This window comes from Dermacentor silvarum, chromosome 1, assembly GCF_013339745.2.
Source record: "Dermacentor silvarum isolate Dsil-2018 chromosome 1, BIME_Dsil_1.4, whole genome shotgun sequence".
NCBI classification, from domain to species: domain Eukaryota; kingdom Metazoa; phylum Arthropoda; class Arachnida; order Ixodida; family Ixodidae; genus Dermacentor; species Dermacentor silvarum.
This window is the reverse complement of record NC_051154.1, coordinates 112,477,533-112,490,696: the sequence shown is the minus strand read 5'-3', so window position 1 is coordinate 112,490,696 and position 13,164 is coordinate 112,477,533. Positions and strand designations below refer to the sequence as shown.

General features: G+C 39.3%; 1 protein-coding gene across 50 annotated transcripts in view; it reads right to left on the bottom strand.

The window, feature by feature from the left end:
- The window catches only part of LOC119435128 (ankyrin-3), a 402,712-nt gene that overhangs the window by 219,292 nt on the left and 170,256 nt on the right, over window positions 1-13,164 (bottom strand). For all 50 annotated transcript variants that reach the window (XR_007468364.1, XM_049672381.1, XM_049672376.1 and 47 more), the window contains exons 15-18: window positions 10,628-10,821; window positions 9,126-9,323; window positions 5,975-6,073; window positions 357-540 (exon numbers count right to left, since the gene is read on the bottom strand). Coding sequence is in view for 49 of the 50 variants with exons in the window: in XM_049672381.1 (XP_049528338.1) it covers window positions 357-540; window positions 5,975-6,073; window positions 9,126-9,323; window positions 10,628-10,821 (675 nt within the window). In the remaining variant the exon portion in view is untranslated. The remainder of the gene's footprint in view (window positions 1-356; window positions 541-5,974; window positions 6,074-9,125; window positions 9,324-10,627; window positions 10,822-13,164) is intronic.

The window sequence follows — 13,164 nt, the reverse complement described above, 5'->3', positions numbered from 1 at the left end:
TATATTTGAATCATAGGTGTACATTTCATTTGCTTAACATCATGTGTGTGACAGCACTGTAGCCTGAAACCTTGCATTCGTCTGTCTCCTCTGACCATGCTTTCAAAAGAAAGCGAGTTGTGTGCAAAACTTCTTCCTCGCCCTGTGTTCCTGCTCTAAACCTACAAATAATGCTTGCTGCTGGTCATTCAGCGTTGGCTATTTATCCAGAAGCTTCGAGTTCAATGTTGCCTGTAGGCAACACTCGTCAATAAAGGGTTAATGTAACAAAAGGAAAAATCACGGAAACTGATGTCTCGGGAATAATTCTAAGGATCTCCTAGAAGAATATTTATAGCACAATTATCATTACTTACCAGCTTCATCTTCAGAGTCACTCATGAAAGTTTCATGCATAGTTTCTGGGGCAACCACACGATACTTTTCCTCTGTCACAGTTGTTGTGGTAGTGGTCACAATGGTTTCTGTCACCACCTTCAGCGTTTCCACAACGGATATGTAGCCTAAACGCTGAGCTATGGCCAGCGCAGTCTGCCCTTGCTGCAAAAACATCCAAATTATAATTAGCACAAAACCATTAAGTGGTAATTGACCCTCAGTTTCAGACCCTGATGTACATGCATATTAACACTTTCTTCTGGTTGTCGAAATGTCAGCCACTGCCACAGTCAGGACAAGTTTATCACCAAATAATGGTTCCCAAACTTTCGTGGCCCTTTTATTTCTATACTAATATATAATATTTTCAGCAAATGATAGAGTTGACTTATTTTTGTTTAACTTGCTTAAATTTACTCAAGATTTTATCATACGAGTATCACTGGAACAAAAAACTACAACTGCACTATATTTTTTCTTACACCAAACTGCTCCAATCGAAACAGCGATTTCAGTAATATTCCCAATATTATTGTATATTATTGTATATTATTCCTTATTTACTTTATCATGGTGACTTCAAGCAGTGCAAGTGCTATGACAATAACCATGCAGGAGTAGTCAGTTTCTGGTACTCTAAAACCTAATTCTATAAGGAAACTGTGACACTGGCCATTGCATATAACAAATGAAAGAGTGTGGGGGTCTATATAGCGTGGGAGAGGTGGCTTGCTCAGGATTTTACAGTATATGAAACTACTACAGCAGACTTACAATATTACGACTCCAGTCAATTCGATTTTTTGGGCAGTTCAATCCCGACCGAAGGTCCCAGCCGGCGCGCGTCCATGCATTTCTACGGGCCCAAATTTTCGTTGTTTTGATTCTATAATTAGCCTTCAACGGATAATTCAAACTTCACCAGTAAGCATGCACGCCTGACCCCTAGGCTGACTCCAATAGTGACTCTTTTACTGGCAGCATCTGTCTCGGCAGAGCTTAGGGGACAGCGAATGCATTGAACACATAAAAAAACCTCACGTCAAAAACACCTATTTCCGGCCTGCCCCAGGAAGATATTCAAGAATAATGGTAGCTCACACTGTCTAATTATAGTATTTACTCATTTCTAATGCGCATCCTTTTTTTGCTTTTTTTACTCAAAAAAATTGGGCTCAAAACCACGTTTGCGGCATTTGTATGCTTTGCCGCACAACATGGCTTCGTCGCGGCGAAGATAACTTTAGAAAACCGGCCGTCATTGTGCAACACGTATTAGTAAACTCTTGCCCCTTTTTCTTGCTAAAAAATCGGGTAAACATTAGATTTCTACTTTGTTAAAAAAAGCTTTAATGTTAACTCTACATTACTTTCTTGCCTTTGACACATAGAAAGTGGGTGGGCATTTGATTTAGAAGCGTGTCAGAATCAGGCAAATACTCAGTGGTGTGTTTCGAAGGTTTTTTTTTTTTTTTTTTTTGCAGATTGTTTAATTCGACCTGCCGGATAGTTCGATCAATTTCATCGGTCCCGTCAGGGTCGAATTAATGCAAGTCGACTGTATTACAACAGAAGAAGCCTAAGTAGTGTAAACTGATCACACCATAAACAATCCCCTTCCAATGCCTGTTTTATTCTCTTCTCTTATCTGTCTTATGGCCAGTGCCACCATGAACAACCTCCCTGACATTATTACTCTATATACTTTACTGCACAACCTTCACTAAGCCACCTTTGAAGCTGAGTGGTTAACATCACTTAGAGTAACTCTTTAAGCCTCTATTACATGAACTTTCAACCAGGTAAATCTTATTTCAATCATCCTTATTACAAAAATCAAACTGATACAGTGCCACCAACCACTCCTGATGAGGTGGTATCAGTAATTAACAATTTAAAAAAAACAAGCACTGCGCTGGATAACATTCATCCTGGCAATGTTAAATTAATTTCCAAATCAATATCATTTGTTCTGTCTGAAATTATTAACCTCATGCTTAAAACAGGCACTTTTCCTCGCGAGCTTAAACGTGGTAGGGTTACTCCGGTTTTTAAGAAAGGTGACCTATCATTACCATCTAACTATAGGCCTATCTGTGTTTTACCATTCTTTAGCAAGGTCATTGAGAAAATAATCGAAAAGCAATTAATAATATACTTAAACAAATTTAATAATCTTTCACCTGACCAATTTGGATTTCAATCCGGTTACTCTACTGACCTAGGTATCTCTTATTGACCAACTAAAGAAAGCCATTGATGATGGTAAATTTGCAGGATCTTTATTTGTAGACTTTTCAAAGGCATTTGATAGCATTGACCACGAGATTCTTAATGTTAAACTAGATTCAATAGGTATAACAGATCCTCCATTACTACTATTGTGCAACTACTTACGAGACAGATATCAGGTTGTTAGTGTTTCCGATGCTTATTCTAAACCAAAAATGACTAATTTAGGTGTACCACAAGGATCCATTTTGGGCCCGTTACTCTTTTTACTTTATATTAATGATCTACCTAACTGCCTCACATCTTCTAAGTGTATACTATATGCCGATGACACAACAATTATTAATTCTGATGAATGTCTGTCAACGGTAGTAACCAGGCTTAATACTGATCTTCATAACTTGTTAGGATGGTGCAAAATGAATAGACTTATCCCACTACAACTAAATTTCTTCTCTTCTCATCCCAAAATAAATCATCACTATGCATTCCGCCCACTTCCATTTGTAACCATTTATTATCAGCAAGTGAATAATGCACATACTTAGGTGTTATTATTGATTGTAACCTAAAACTTCAGCGCCATATAACTCATATAAAAAAAAGTTATCATATGGAATACGAATTCTCATTAGGTCACGTCCGTTCTTTTCACGACCTGTGTTGCTCTCACTCTATTTCGCATTTGTACACTCTCACATTAATTACTGCATAACCTCCTGGGGTAACACGTACACTACTCACCTAAATCCGTTACAAACTATCCAGAATCAGGCTATTAGAGTAATCACGTCGAATCCACACACCACCAATGCTAAACAGTTACAAGAAAATAACATTCTTGATGTTGCTGCCCTTGTCAAGTTCAACCTTGCCACTTTTCAAAGTAATAAATGACAAGATCACATTGTCGCTATTTCCTATGTCATCTCTAACGAACACTAACCCAACACGCTTCGCGCTGCATAATAACTTCATTCTGCCCAAAGTACGTACTAATTATAGCAAACAGACCGTTCACTTTGCAGCCATATCATCATGGAATACATTACCATTTGTCATAAAACTCCAGAAAGCCCATAGGTTTTGCCATGAATTGAAAAATTATTTGTTATGTGATATGTATGTGACATAGTGGACTGTATAACCCAATTTCGTTTTAGACCTGCCATTCTTATGTACGTCAACATGTGATTAAGTTGGTTTAAAATTTTTCTTTTTTTTCCCTTTTCTTCTTCCTCCACTTCTATGTTAGTTTTACCTAGTTACTTACTGCCGATACACTGTTGTCTATTAATATCGTTATTTACTTATATCCGTATCACTATCATTTTTGCAATTGTACTCATTCAGCTACCGTTCTTGCCATCGTAACTCTTATGTTAACCATGAACAGTAGGTCCCAATTCAGTTTTTACTATGGGACCTGCTTCTGTATACCTCTATCTGTAAAAGCTTTTTGAGAAATAATAAAAATTTGATTGATTGATTGAACGTTGCCCACACTACAGGGTTCTTTATTTTTTTTTCTTATGCAGAATACTTTTAAAAGAAAGCCTGTTATATCTAGGCCCTGCCACTTTCGCAGCTAGGCTTTATGGCTAGGTGGACTTTAGCAGTAATAAAAGCTTTAATGGTAATTTGGGTAAGTACTTAAAATGTGATAACTAACATGCTCATTATTCACTTTAAGGCACATATAATTATGAAATTGAAACTGAGCAATAGAGAAGTCATGTCTGCTTAGTATAAATTCATAGACTAGAACCACTTTCAAGATATCCATCCTTAAAATGCGCTATCAAACACATTAAGTTCCAGTTAAGAGTTCCCCAAAAGCATCCCTCTTGCATAAGCATCCCTCTAACAGCAACAACAATGCACTTTTTAGCAAATCTTGGAGATCTCAAAAGTGGCGCTAGTCTTCGAGATTTCTGTTAAGCCAACATGACTTCACTGCTGGTTGGTTTTAACTTTACAATTGCAATGTGTCCTAAAACGAACAATGAGAAAGTTAATCAGCCAAATTATCACTGAAAATTTTCTTGACCGTAGTTAAACTCCTTCCCCTTTCTTGTCATTCCACAGAGCTTTTTATTGACAGCTGCGTGAGGCAACATGAAGAAATTGGTAATGTGTGCTGCAATACATTGCGTAGCAAATTCCATCATTTTTACTGTTGGCTCAGGACTACAACATAGAATGTTTCAGTTGCTTTTAAATGCATAATCATTTCTATGGTTAACCAACGAGAAAACTGTACAAATGGTTTCCAGCAGAATGTACTGATACTCATTTGTACTATGTGCAACCAACAAGCTCAGGCAAACACTATTCTGAGAAAGCTGTCCATTCCGTCTTTCGCATAAGGCGATCGCTTTCAAGTTCGCCAGCTGTGGAAGACGACAAACGCGTGAGCAGTGGCACGAGCGCGTCTCTGTGACCACGTGACGTGTGCTATCAGGCACGCACTAGGCACACCTTTAGTAAGCCAGAACCGTGGAGCAGCCGTGGCTTTGGATCGAAACGTCATCAGTGCACCTGGCACTGCCGCATGAAGTAGTTTGCTTGCCTCATCAGTTCACATTGCCTCGCCTTCCACAGCAATTTATGTCGCCATAGCACTGTCGCAATTACCTTAATGGCGCCAAGACGACCGCAGCCACTGAGCAGTGCTAGGATTACCAGCAGTGTAGAGCGTGAGCACTCAACACCACGTCATTACAACAAAATGCTTACACATCATTCAGATAACTCCCTGAGGAGATTTTATGTAAATTTTTTAAGTTGGTTCAGCCTTTAATATCAATAGCTTCTCGCACCGCAAGCTCATTACCTCTAAATAAACTATAATTGCCGAAATTAAAAATTTTTTTGGCCCGACATAGTTTAACAATCTTCCGAACCACAAAATGTCACCTTCCTAATGAAGCTGTCCTTGCAGTTAAATGAATTAGCCCAAGTACCAATAGGTTTTTTGATACAGTATTGTGCCCACAATCAATGCTAATCATAGCAAATCACTACACCCATATGTAAATGGCAAAATTACCGAGAAGCTGCTCGCAATGTGTTGCTACCAATAAAAACTTCTAAAATGGCACTTTTCAAGGGAGAATACAGTGCTGGGAGCTCATTGGCTTCAGCCTGATACTCTGACACTATACAAGTAGGGGTACCACCAAAACTTGGTTAAAACAACCTGATTTGGGCGCGCTGGTTCATTTTGAATGAATATTAAATCAGCGTCATGGGATGAGGACCACAACTAATGACTTTTTCACTGGTGTTAAAAAGAAGTTGCACTATTTAAAGACAAAATGCTTATAGAAAACAAATAAAAAAGACAATATTATACACTTACGTTGGTAATGGCGTTAGGCGCAGCTCTGTGTTCAAGCAACAGGTTGATGATAAGTGTGTGCCCTTGTTGAGCTGCCTGGTGCAGGGGTGTGTAGCCGTGCTGTTTGAGAAGCATCATGATTGAGTATCAGAAGAGCACAGCTCTAAAGCACCGAAAAAAGACAGGCTTCTACAATAAACAGTGTTCACCCTTCCAGGATCATATCCTGCATCATGTCCCAAGCATGGGACCATAATAACAATGGATACCATTTAATTTTAAAAAAAATAAGACAGTGCGAGCATATTTATCTCATACATGCCTAAAAGCAAAGGTGCTCGCACATAAAACATATGAGACTTGTTTGAACAGAGAAGCATGCAAGACATCAAACAGAGTCAACATGCAAGGCAAACACAACCTCAGCTCGGAGCCAACGTTTCGACAAGAGGACTTCCTTTCGTCAGGACAATTTAACCCCCAGAACATAGTAGCAGCACAGGTGACACTTCACACAGCTTAAATCCAGGTGAAACAGATTGATCTCCTCAAACATTGTCTCACATATTATCCAACAAGCAATGCAGTAAATGAGTACGAGCTCCACAAAGTTTTAACAGAGTTTTTAACCTGTATGCACATTTTAATTTCTTTTTACAAGCAAGACATAGCCAATATGCCAACATGTGTCGATATTTTTATGGGACAGCTGGAATCAGATCTGTTAAAATTGTTTCTTTTAAAACCACACGCCTATCTCAGCTAGAAAGATGAAATCTTCGTTATATGGGAACATGGCATAAATACACTAAACACATTCATTAGCCATATCCTCATCTAACATAAAGTTCACTACCATTCCCTGCTCTCTTAGTCAAATTGGCTTCCTCAATATGGCTGTTTGTTTACATAAAACATTAGAAAACTGAATATGATGCTTTACAAAAAACCTACAGATAGCCAGCAATATTTAGATTACGCTAGTCATCACCGAGCCACACTGTAAGCGAAGGATGTTTGTCAGGCAGGCAAAAAATGAGGATCTGTAGCAACAATAACTACATTCCCCATTTAAAAAATCTTAAGTCCTCACTGAAAGAAAATATCTACAAATCTCTCTTAATCAGGCTTATGAGCAAATGCTTAAATTAGAAAGGAAGACGTCAGTGGCTAGAAAAAAGCCTAAAGCAGACTCCAAATGGCCACTGGGCTTCATAACAAGGTACTCCATGGAATGTGCTCCCAAATATAAACAATGTACAACAGAAGTACTATCGAATACTATCAAAAGATAAGTACCTTATCAAAGCATTCCCTGAGGAACCAAGGATGACTTGTTGCCATAATCCGACTTAGACATGTTAATGCGTGCAAAAGTCTATCCTCGGTGTACCACCATCTAACAGCTTGTTCTTGCCCCCAATGTAGAATTTTAGTGATAACTGAACTCCATGAATGCTTGTTTTATTGGCCTGCTGTGTTGATTTTGAATCCTGTAGTGTTCGCTCACGCTTCTTTTAGGTAAAAAGGCTCACAAACTATCCATGTTTGCTTAGGAGCTTTAAGAGCCATCCATAACATTGACATCAACCTTTGCAGATATGGCACTTTTTTTCCTTTGTTCTTGCTCTTATGATGCCTAGTTATATAATGATTACTTGAAGATCACCGGACTAGACGCAAGAAGAAACCACTGTGTTAGTGTATACAGGGTGTTTCATTTTAGCTGCACCAAATCTTTAAAAATAGCCTGTGGCAGATAGCACAATTATAATCCTTGATCTAAACTACGCGATGAGGCGGCCATTACTTCCACGAGAAATCAAAATGCCTAATTGATTAATTAGCATAATTACGCTAATTAACTTTTTTATTTATGATTTTACGGCACATCTTTCAATCTACGAATTATAGCCGCTGAGTTCGCAAGGCGTATCATACTACTTGGAACGAATTCTCAGGACCTAACCAGTTTCGAGATAATAATTTTCAAAGTGTCCGCCGAAATGCATGGGCGTTCCAGTTGACTTTGTGTTTCAATGCATAAAACAGCATTTTCCTCAAAAAGTTAACTGCAACGCCCATACATTTCGTCGGACACGTTAAAAATTAATATCGCGAAACTGGTTAAGTCCTGAGAATTCGTTCCAAGCGGATACGCCTTGGGAACTCAGCGGCTATAATTCGTAGATTGAAAGATGTGCCGTAAAATCATTAATTAAAAGGTTAACTAGCGTAATTATGCTAATTACTCAATTATGCGTTTTGATTTCTCGTGGAAGTAATGGCCTGCCTCATCGAGTAGTTTAGATCAAGGATTATAATTGTGCTATCTGCCACAGGCTATTTTTAAAAATTTGGTGCAGCTAAAATGAAACACCCTGTATATGCATCCCTTCTTCCTGTCCTCATCATCATCTTTCATCACTCTTTTTTGTCCCCTTTCCATTTTCCCCTGTGCAGAGTAGCAGCCCAGAGCACGCTAGCTCAGGCCCACCTCTCTGCCTTTCTAATAAATTATCTGTCTTCCTCTGATTACTATGGTCTAATTATTTCTGCGAAGCACACCAGACTTTATTGTGTTATCTGCCTTTGTTCACTACAAGTATTGAACATGCACATTTTTGTTACTGAGCATAAATTTAATTATTTGGTTGAAATTTACAGACCACCTGTGAATTGCTTATCAGATCAATTATGGATGCTACGTGGTTGTTATTATTATTATAATGTTTTTTTTTAACCTATCTTAGTACACCCATGCTGCAATCTTTTCTATCCATCTCTTTCACTGCGTCGATTGCCTTTGTTTCGTGTCTATGCTGCAGCTGTGCCAAAGGGGCCCGTGCCTGCTCGCCAAACGTATCTACGGGCCAGCCTGTCAAGCTACGATACCTAAGCTTTTTCAGATTATCCAATTTCTCTGTCGAGATATAAAGATTTGATTTGATGATAATGACATTGTGTAAGTGGGCTTCACTGTACAGCTACAGCACTGCATAGTACCATGTTCATCTCCAAAAACACTAAACGTGTATACTGGGTAAAGCTGAAAAGTTGCTGGGGTGGATAAAAATTTTGCTTCAAGAACATTGGTGTGGCGAGCAAGTGAAAAAGTTTGTGAAGTAGCATAAGGTTGCTCTCCCTGTGATAAGAATGAAAGACTGCTTACTGATGTAGTCGCATTCACATTGGCACCCTGACGCAGCAGAAAGCGAATCATGTTGGTCTGTCCAAAATGGCACGCCACATGCAATGGAGTGTAGCCAGCCTTGGTCGTTGGATCCAGGGAGGCACCATGCTTAGCCAGAATAGTTGCCACTTCCACCCTGTCTTCTTGAGCGCACAGGTGCATGGGTGTCAGCCCATTCTGCAATCACATAATAAGAAAGCCAGGCAAGAAATGTCATGCACTACTTCTCCTTTAACTACAGTGGGCCCACAATAATTAAAATTTGGATAATTAAATATTCCAATACAGAACTTTTTCAAATTTTTGTTTGGTCCACTATGTTTTCAGTACATTTAAGCTGCTCAAAAAAAAATTATATTATGGGGCTTTACGTGCCAAAACCACGATCTGATTATGAGGCACGCTGTAGTGGGGGACTCCGGAAATTTGGACCACCTGGAGTTCTTTAACGTGCACCTAAATCTAAGTACACGAGTGTTTTCGCATTTCGCCCCCATCGAAGTTCACCACACAGACGCTCGCACGAAACACAGGTGAAGTTTGTCGGCAAACACGCACACGTCCCAACACAAGGACAGCATGTGCTTTCTAGAAGACTGACTGCACACAAATCATATAGGTTGATCACCACCACACAGCAGCAAGTAGTGTTTCACACTTGTGCACAGTCAGGCGAAAGAGCCGGAATAATTTTTCACCACTTTGCAAAAAAAGAACAAAAAAAGAATGAAAGAAAGAGACCTTTTAGGCACGTATATTGGTAACATTTACCATGCCATCACAATTCTTTCTTTCTTGGTGGCAGTATGCATAAAGAGATGCAAATTCATACTTGCTGGTTAGTGCGTACTATTGTTTAGTGTGCAGTTATGCTACGTTCCTGCCAAGAACGTATTAACGAGGCTCCACTTATCTGTTCCATATAACAAACCCTAATTCTGCCTTGGACTGTATTTTTCAACATCATAGAGTTCAAATTTCTGCTAATTCATATAAATTATGTGGTCACCATTCCCTAGGAGTTTGAATTAATGCGAGTCAACTGTAACTGCATCCAAATTGGCATCAACAATACCCTACCAGCAACGGCATAGATCTACAACAGCCGTAATAGGAATCCTGTATAGTGTATTTTACCATCAAATGCATTTCTCAACTGATAAAATGTGGTTCAGGACCCCTTTAACAGCATATTTGATGAAAATAAAATACACTATTAAATCGAGAGTCTGACGAAACACATCTGGTCGGGGAACATCATAGTCAACAAAACATACCATACAAATACCCGTGCGGGAGTGGCAAACATCTCTAATTTGAATATATTTTTCCTTGGTCGGCACCGTTTGTTTTAGTGATTAAAATACACTATTACCAGCAATGAAGCAAAATACAATGGCACATAAAATGTTTACAGGCACTAAGCTTTCCTAGACACAGGCCGAATAAAAAGGACACATTGATGCGTGTCTTATTTATACCTTGGCCTTGGCATCACAGTCAGCCCCATGCTCGACCAGCAAAGCAGCCAGGTCGGCATGGCCTTCTTGAGCTGCCAAGTGCAGAGGTGTGAAGCCCGCCCGTGACTCAGCTCCCGGCTTGGCTCCGTACTCCAAAAGGCTGCTGGCTATGTCCATCTGGTCTTTGCGCGCCGCTACGTGTAGTGGTGTATACCCTGAGAGAGCACAACACGTAAGACTATGAGACATCTATAAGACAAAGTTTTCAAATGGAATGAAAACAATGCTACTTGAGCCGAATAGCATTTCATACTGAACAAATCACACAGACTGCAGTGAAGTGCATTGATGTGGTCCTAGCAACCTAGAAGGAAACTCTGGAACCAGAAGTGGTGAACCAACTGGTATTTGATGGGTGGTATGCATAAGTGAAGTTTACTTTGTCACAATGCCACCATGCTCTGGCACTTCAACAGATAAGCAAATTAAAATTGAAAACCCACATGGCGTCTGCATGTCAGTTTACAGGTGATAGCCTCTACATGAGAACACTGATGTGGTTTCAAAGGTGTCTGTATATTCACAACTCTCTAAAACATACACTGTCAGAGCTAGCTGCTCCAAAATAAGATCTGCAAAAAGCCAACCTCTGTTATTCCCTTTGTTGTCAATACCAATTTTATGGTTCAAAGTGAATTCGAAGTGAATAGTAATAGTGCCGAATAATTTTGAAGCGAATAGTTTGATAATTGTAAGATTTGCATAAAATTTTGACAGAACAGCTAGAAGTTAACAAAACAAAAAAGAAAAGGAGGCACCCTTACTTGTGAAGGTGCAAACAATCCCCCCCCCCCCATCTTAGGAAACAGCTCATTTCCAAATTTCCAAATGCTGATATATAGATATTTTCATGAAAGAACACATTAAGCATTTTTTACAATGTTAGCGATATATAAAATGCATTTACAGGCTTTTGCTCATTGTTGCGATTCAGTCTACTTGAAAAATTTATGATGGTCACAGGGCATTTCAAATTCGGCCATAGTACAGTATTTACTAGGGGTGTGCGAATAGTGATTTTTGAGGACGAATCGAATACGAATCTAATAGCGCCAGAAGTGAATTGAATCGAATATCGAACTTTTCGAATAGGTTTCGGATAATGAATAGCCGTTATCACAATTAATATGAAATCATGTTCACATCGCAGTATTATTAAAGTTATCAAGTTTCTGTCATTACATAGTATGTATGAAACATTTATTAAAAGCACAAATGAAGCATTAGGTGCAAGCAAGTAGTTTCTTTGCAAGCACAGCGCTCTTCAGAGAGTGCGAATGATCACTGTATAGCCTGTAAATTATGGCTACCTATTTGACGTAGCCTGCTTCACTACGCAAGTTGTCATGTTCTATGTCTATACTATGCCCGCGGGAATGAAAATTCACCGTACTTTTGCTCCAATTCTATGTTTATTTGGGCGCAATTGACATTTTGAACTATTCGAGAAATATTTGCATTTACGAATAGTGACTATTCAATTAAGATTCGATTCGAAGACTGAATCGAATAGGACAAAATTAAATTCGTTATTCGAGAGTTTCGAATATTTGCACACCCCTAGCATTTACCCATTCTTATGCGCGCCGTTTAAAAAAAAAAATTCTTGCAGAAAGTACTTGCATAGTGCAATCCAATACGGAACCAAAACCAAAACTGTATTCACAACAGCCTACCATCACAGTCGGCCTAGCCAGCATCATCACCATTGCCATCACAAGATGGCAACCATAAATGACAACAGAACCATGGAGGAAGGAAAAAGTTAGAAGAAAGCATTACGTCACACAGCCAGCCTTGGCGAGCGAACGTTCCGTGAAGCCAGCCCTTTGCACAGTGTCAGCCCAACACGTTACCTCTTGGGTCAAGGTAACAAAGCAAGAATCAAGATTTGCCGAGATGTTTGGTGCCCGGTGGTTTTTTAATCAATGCACACTTGTTCGGGGGCTCTGCCGCAGCGCTGCAAGCAAGCAGGAGCCTTAAAATTTACCATGCGTTAGACGTCACTATCACGTGTCGGGTTGACATGCTTGGCTTCAATAGCACTGTGCAATGCTCCCAACTTTTTCCTTCCTCCATGAACAGAGCAGTTATCGCATAGCATAACAATGACGATGTGCTGCTTTCAGTATGATTATGAAAGCGCATTCAAATGATAAGTTATTTTACATGTTAAGCTACAGGCAACAAGTCGCGTCACGTGAATGGAACTCGACTTTACTTTGAAAATTCTGAATACTGAAGTTCAAATCAAGGTGAATACCAAATAGCATAGTATTCGATCGACTATTCGAAAAATATAGAATATTTAAAAAATATAGAATATAAGAACATTCCCACAAGTCAACACAGCAGTGCTGAGATGGCACAGATTGCCAAGACTTTCCACCAAGAGTAGAATGCACATATCTCAAGGCACTGTATTTCCCAATTCTGCCAATAAAGTATCTGTTCCTTGACAATAATAAATTATTTGTTCCTTGGTCACTGCTGACACA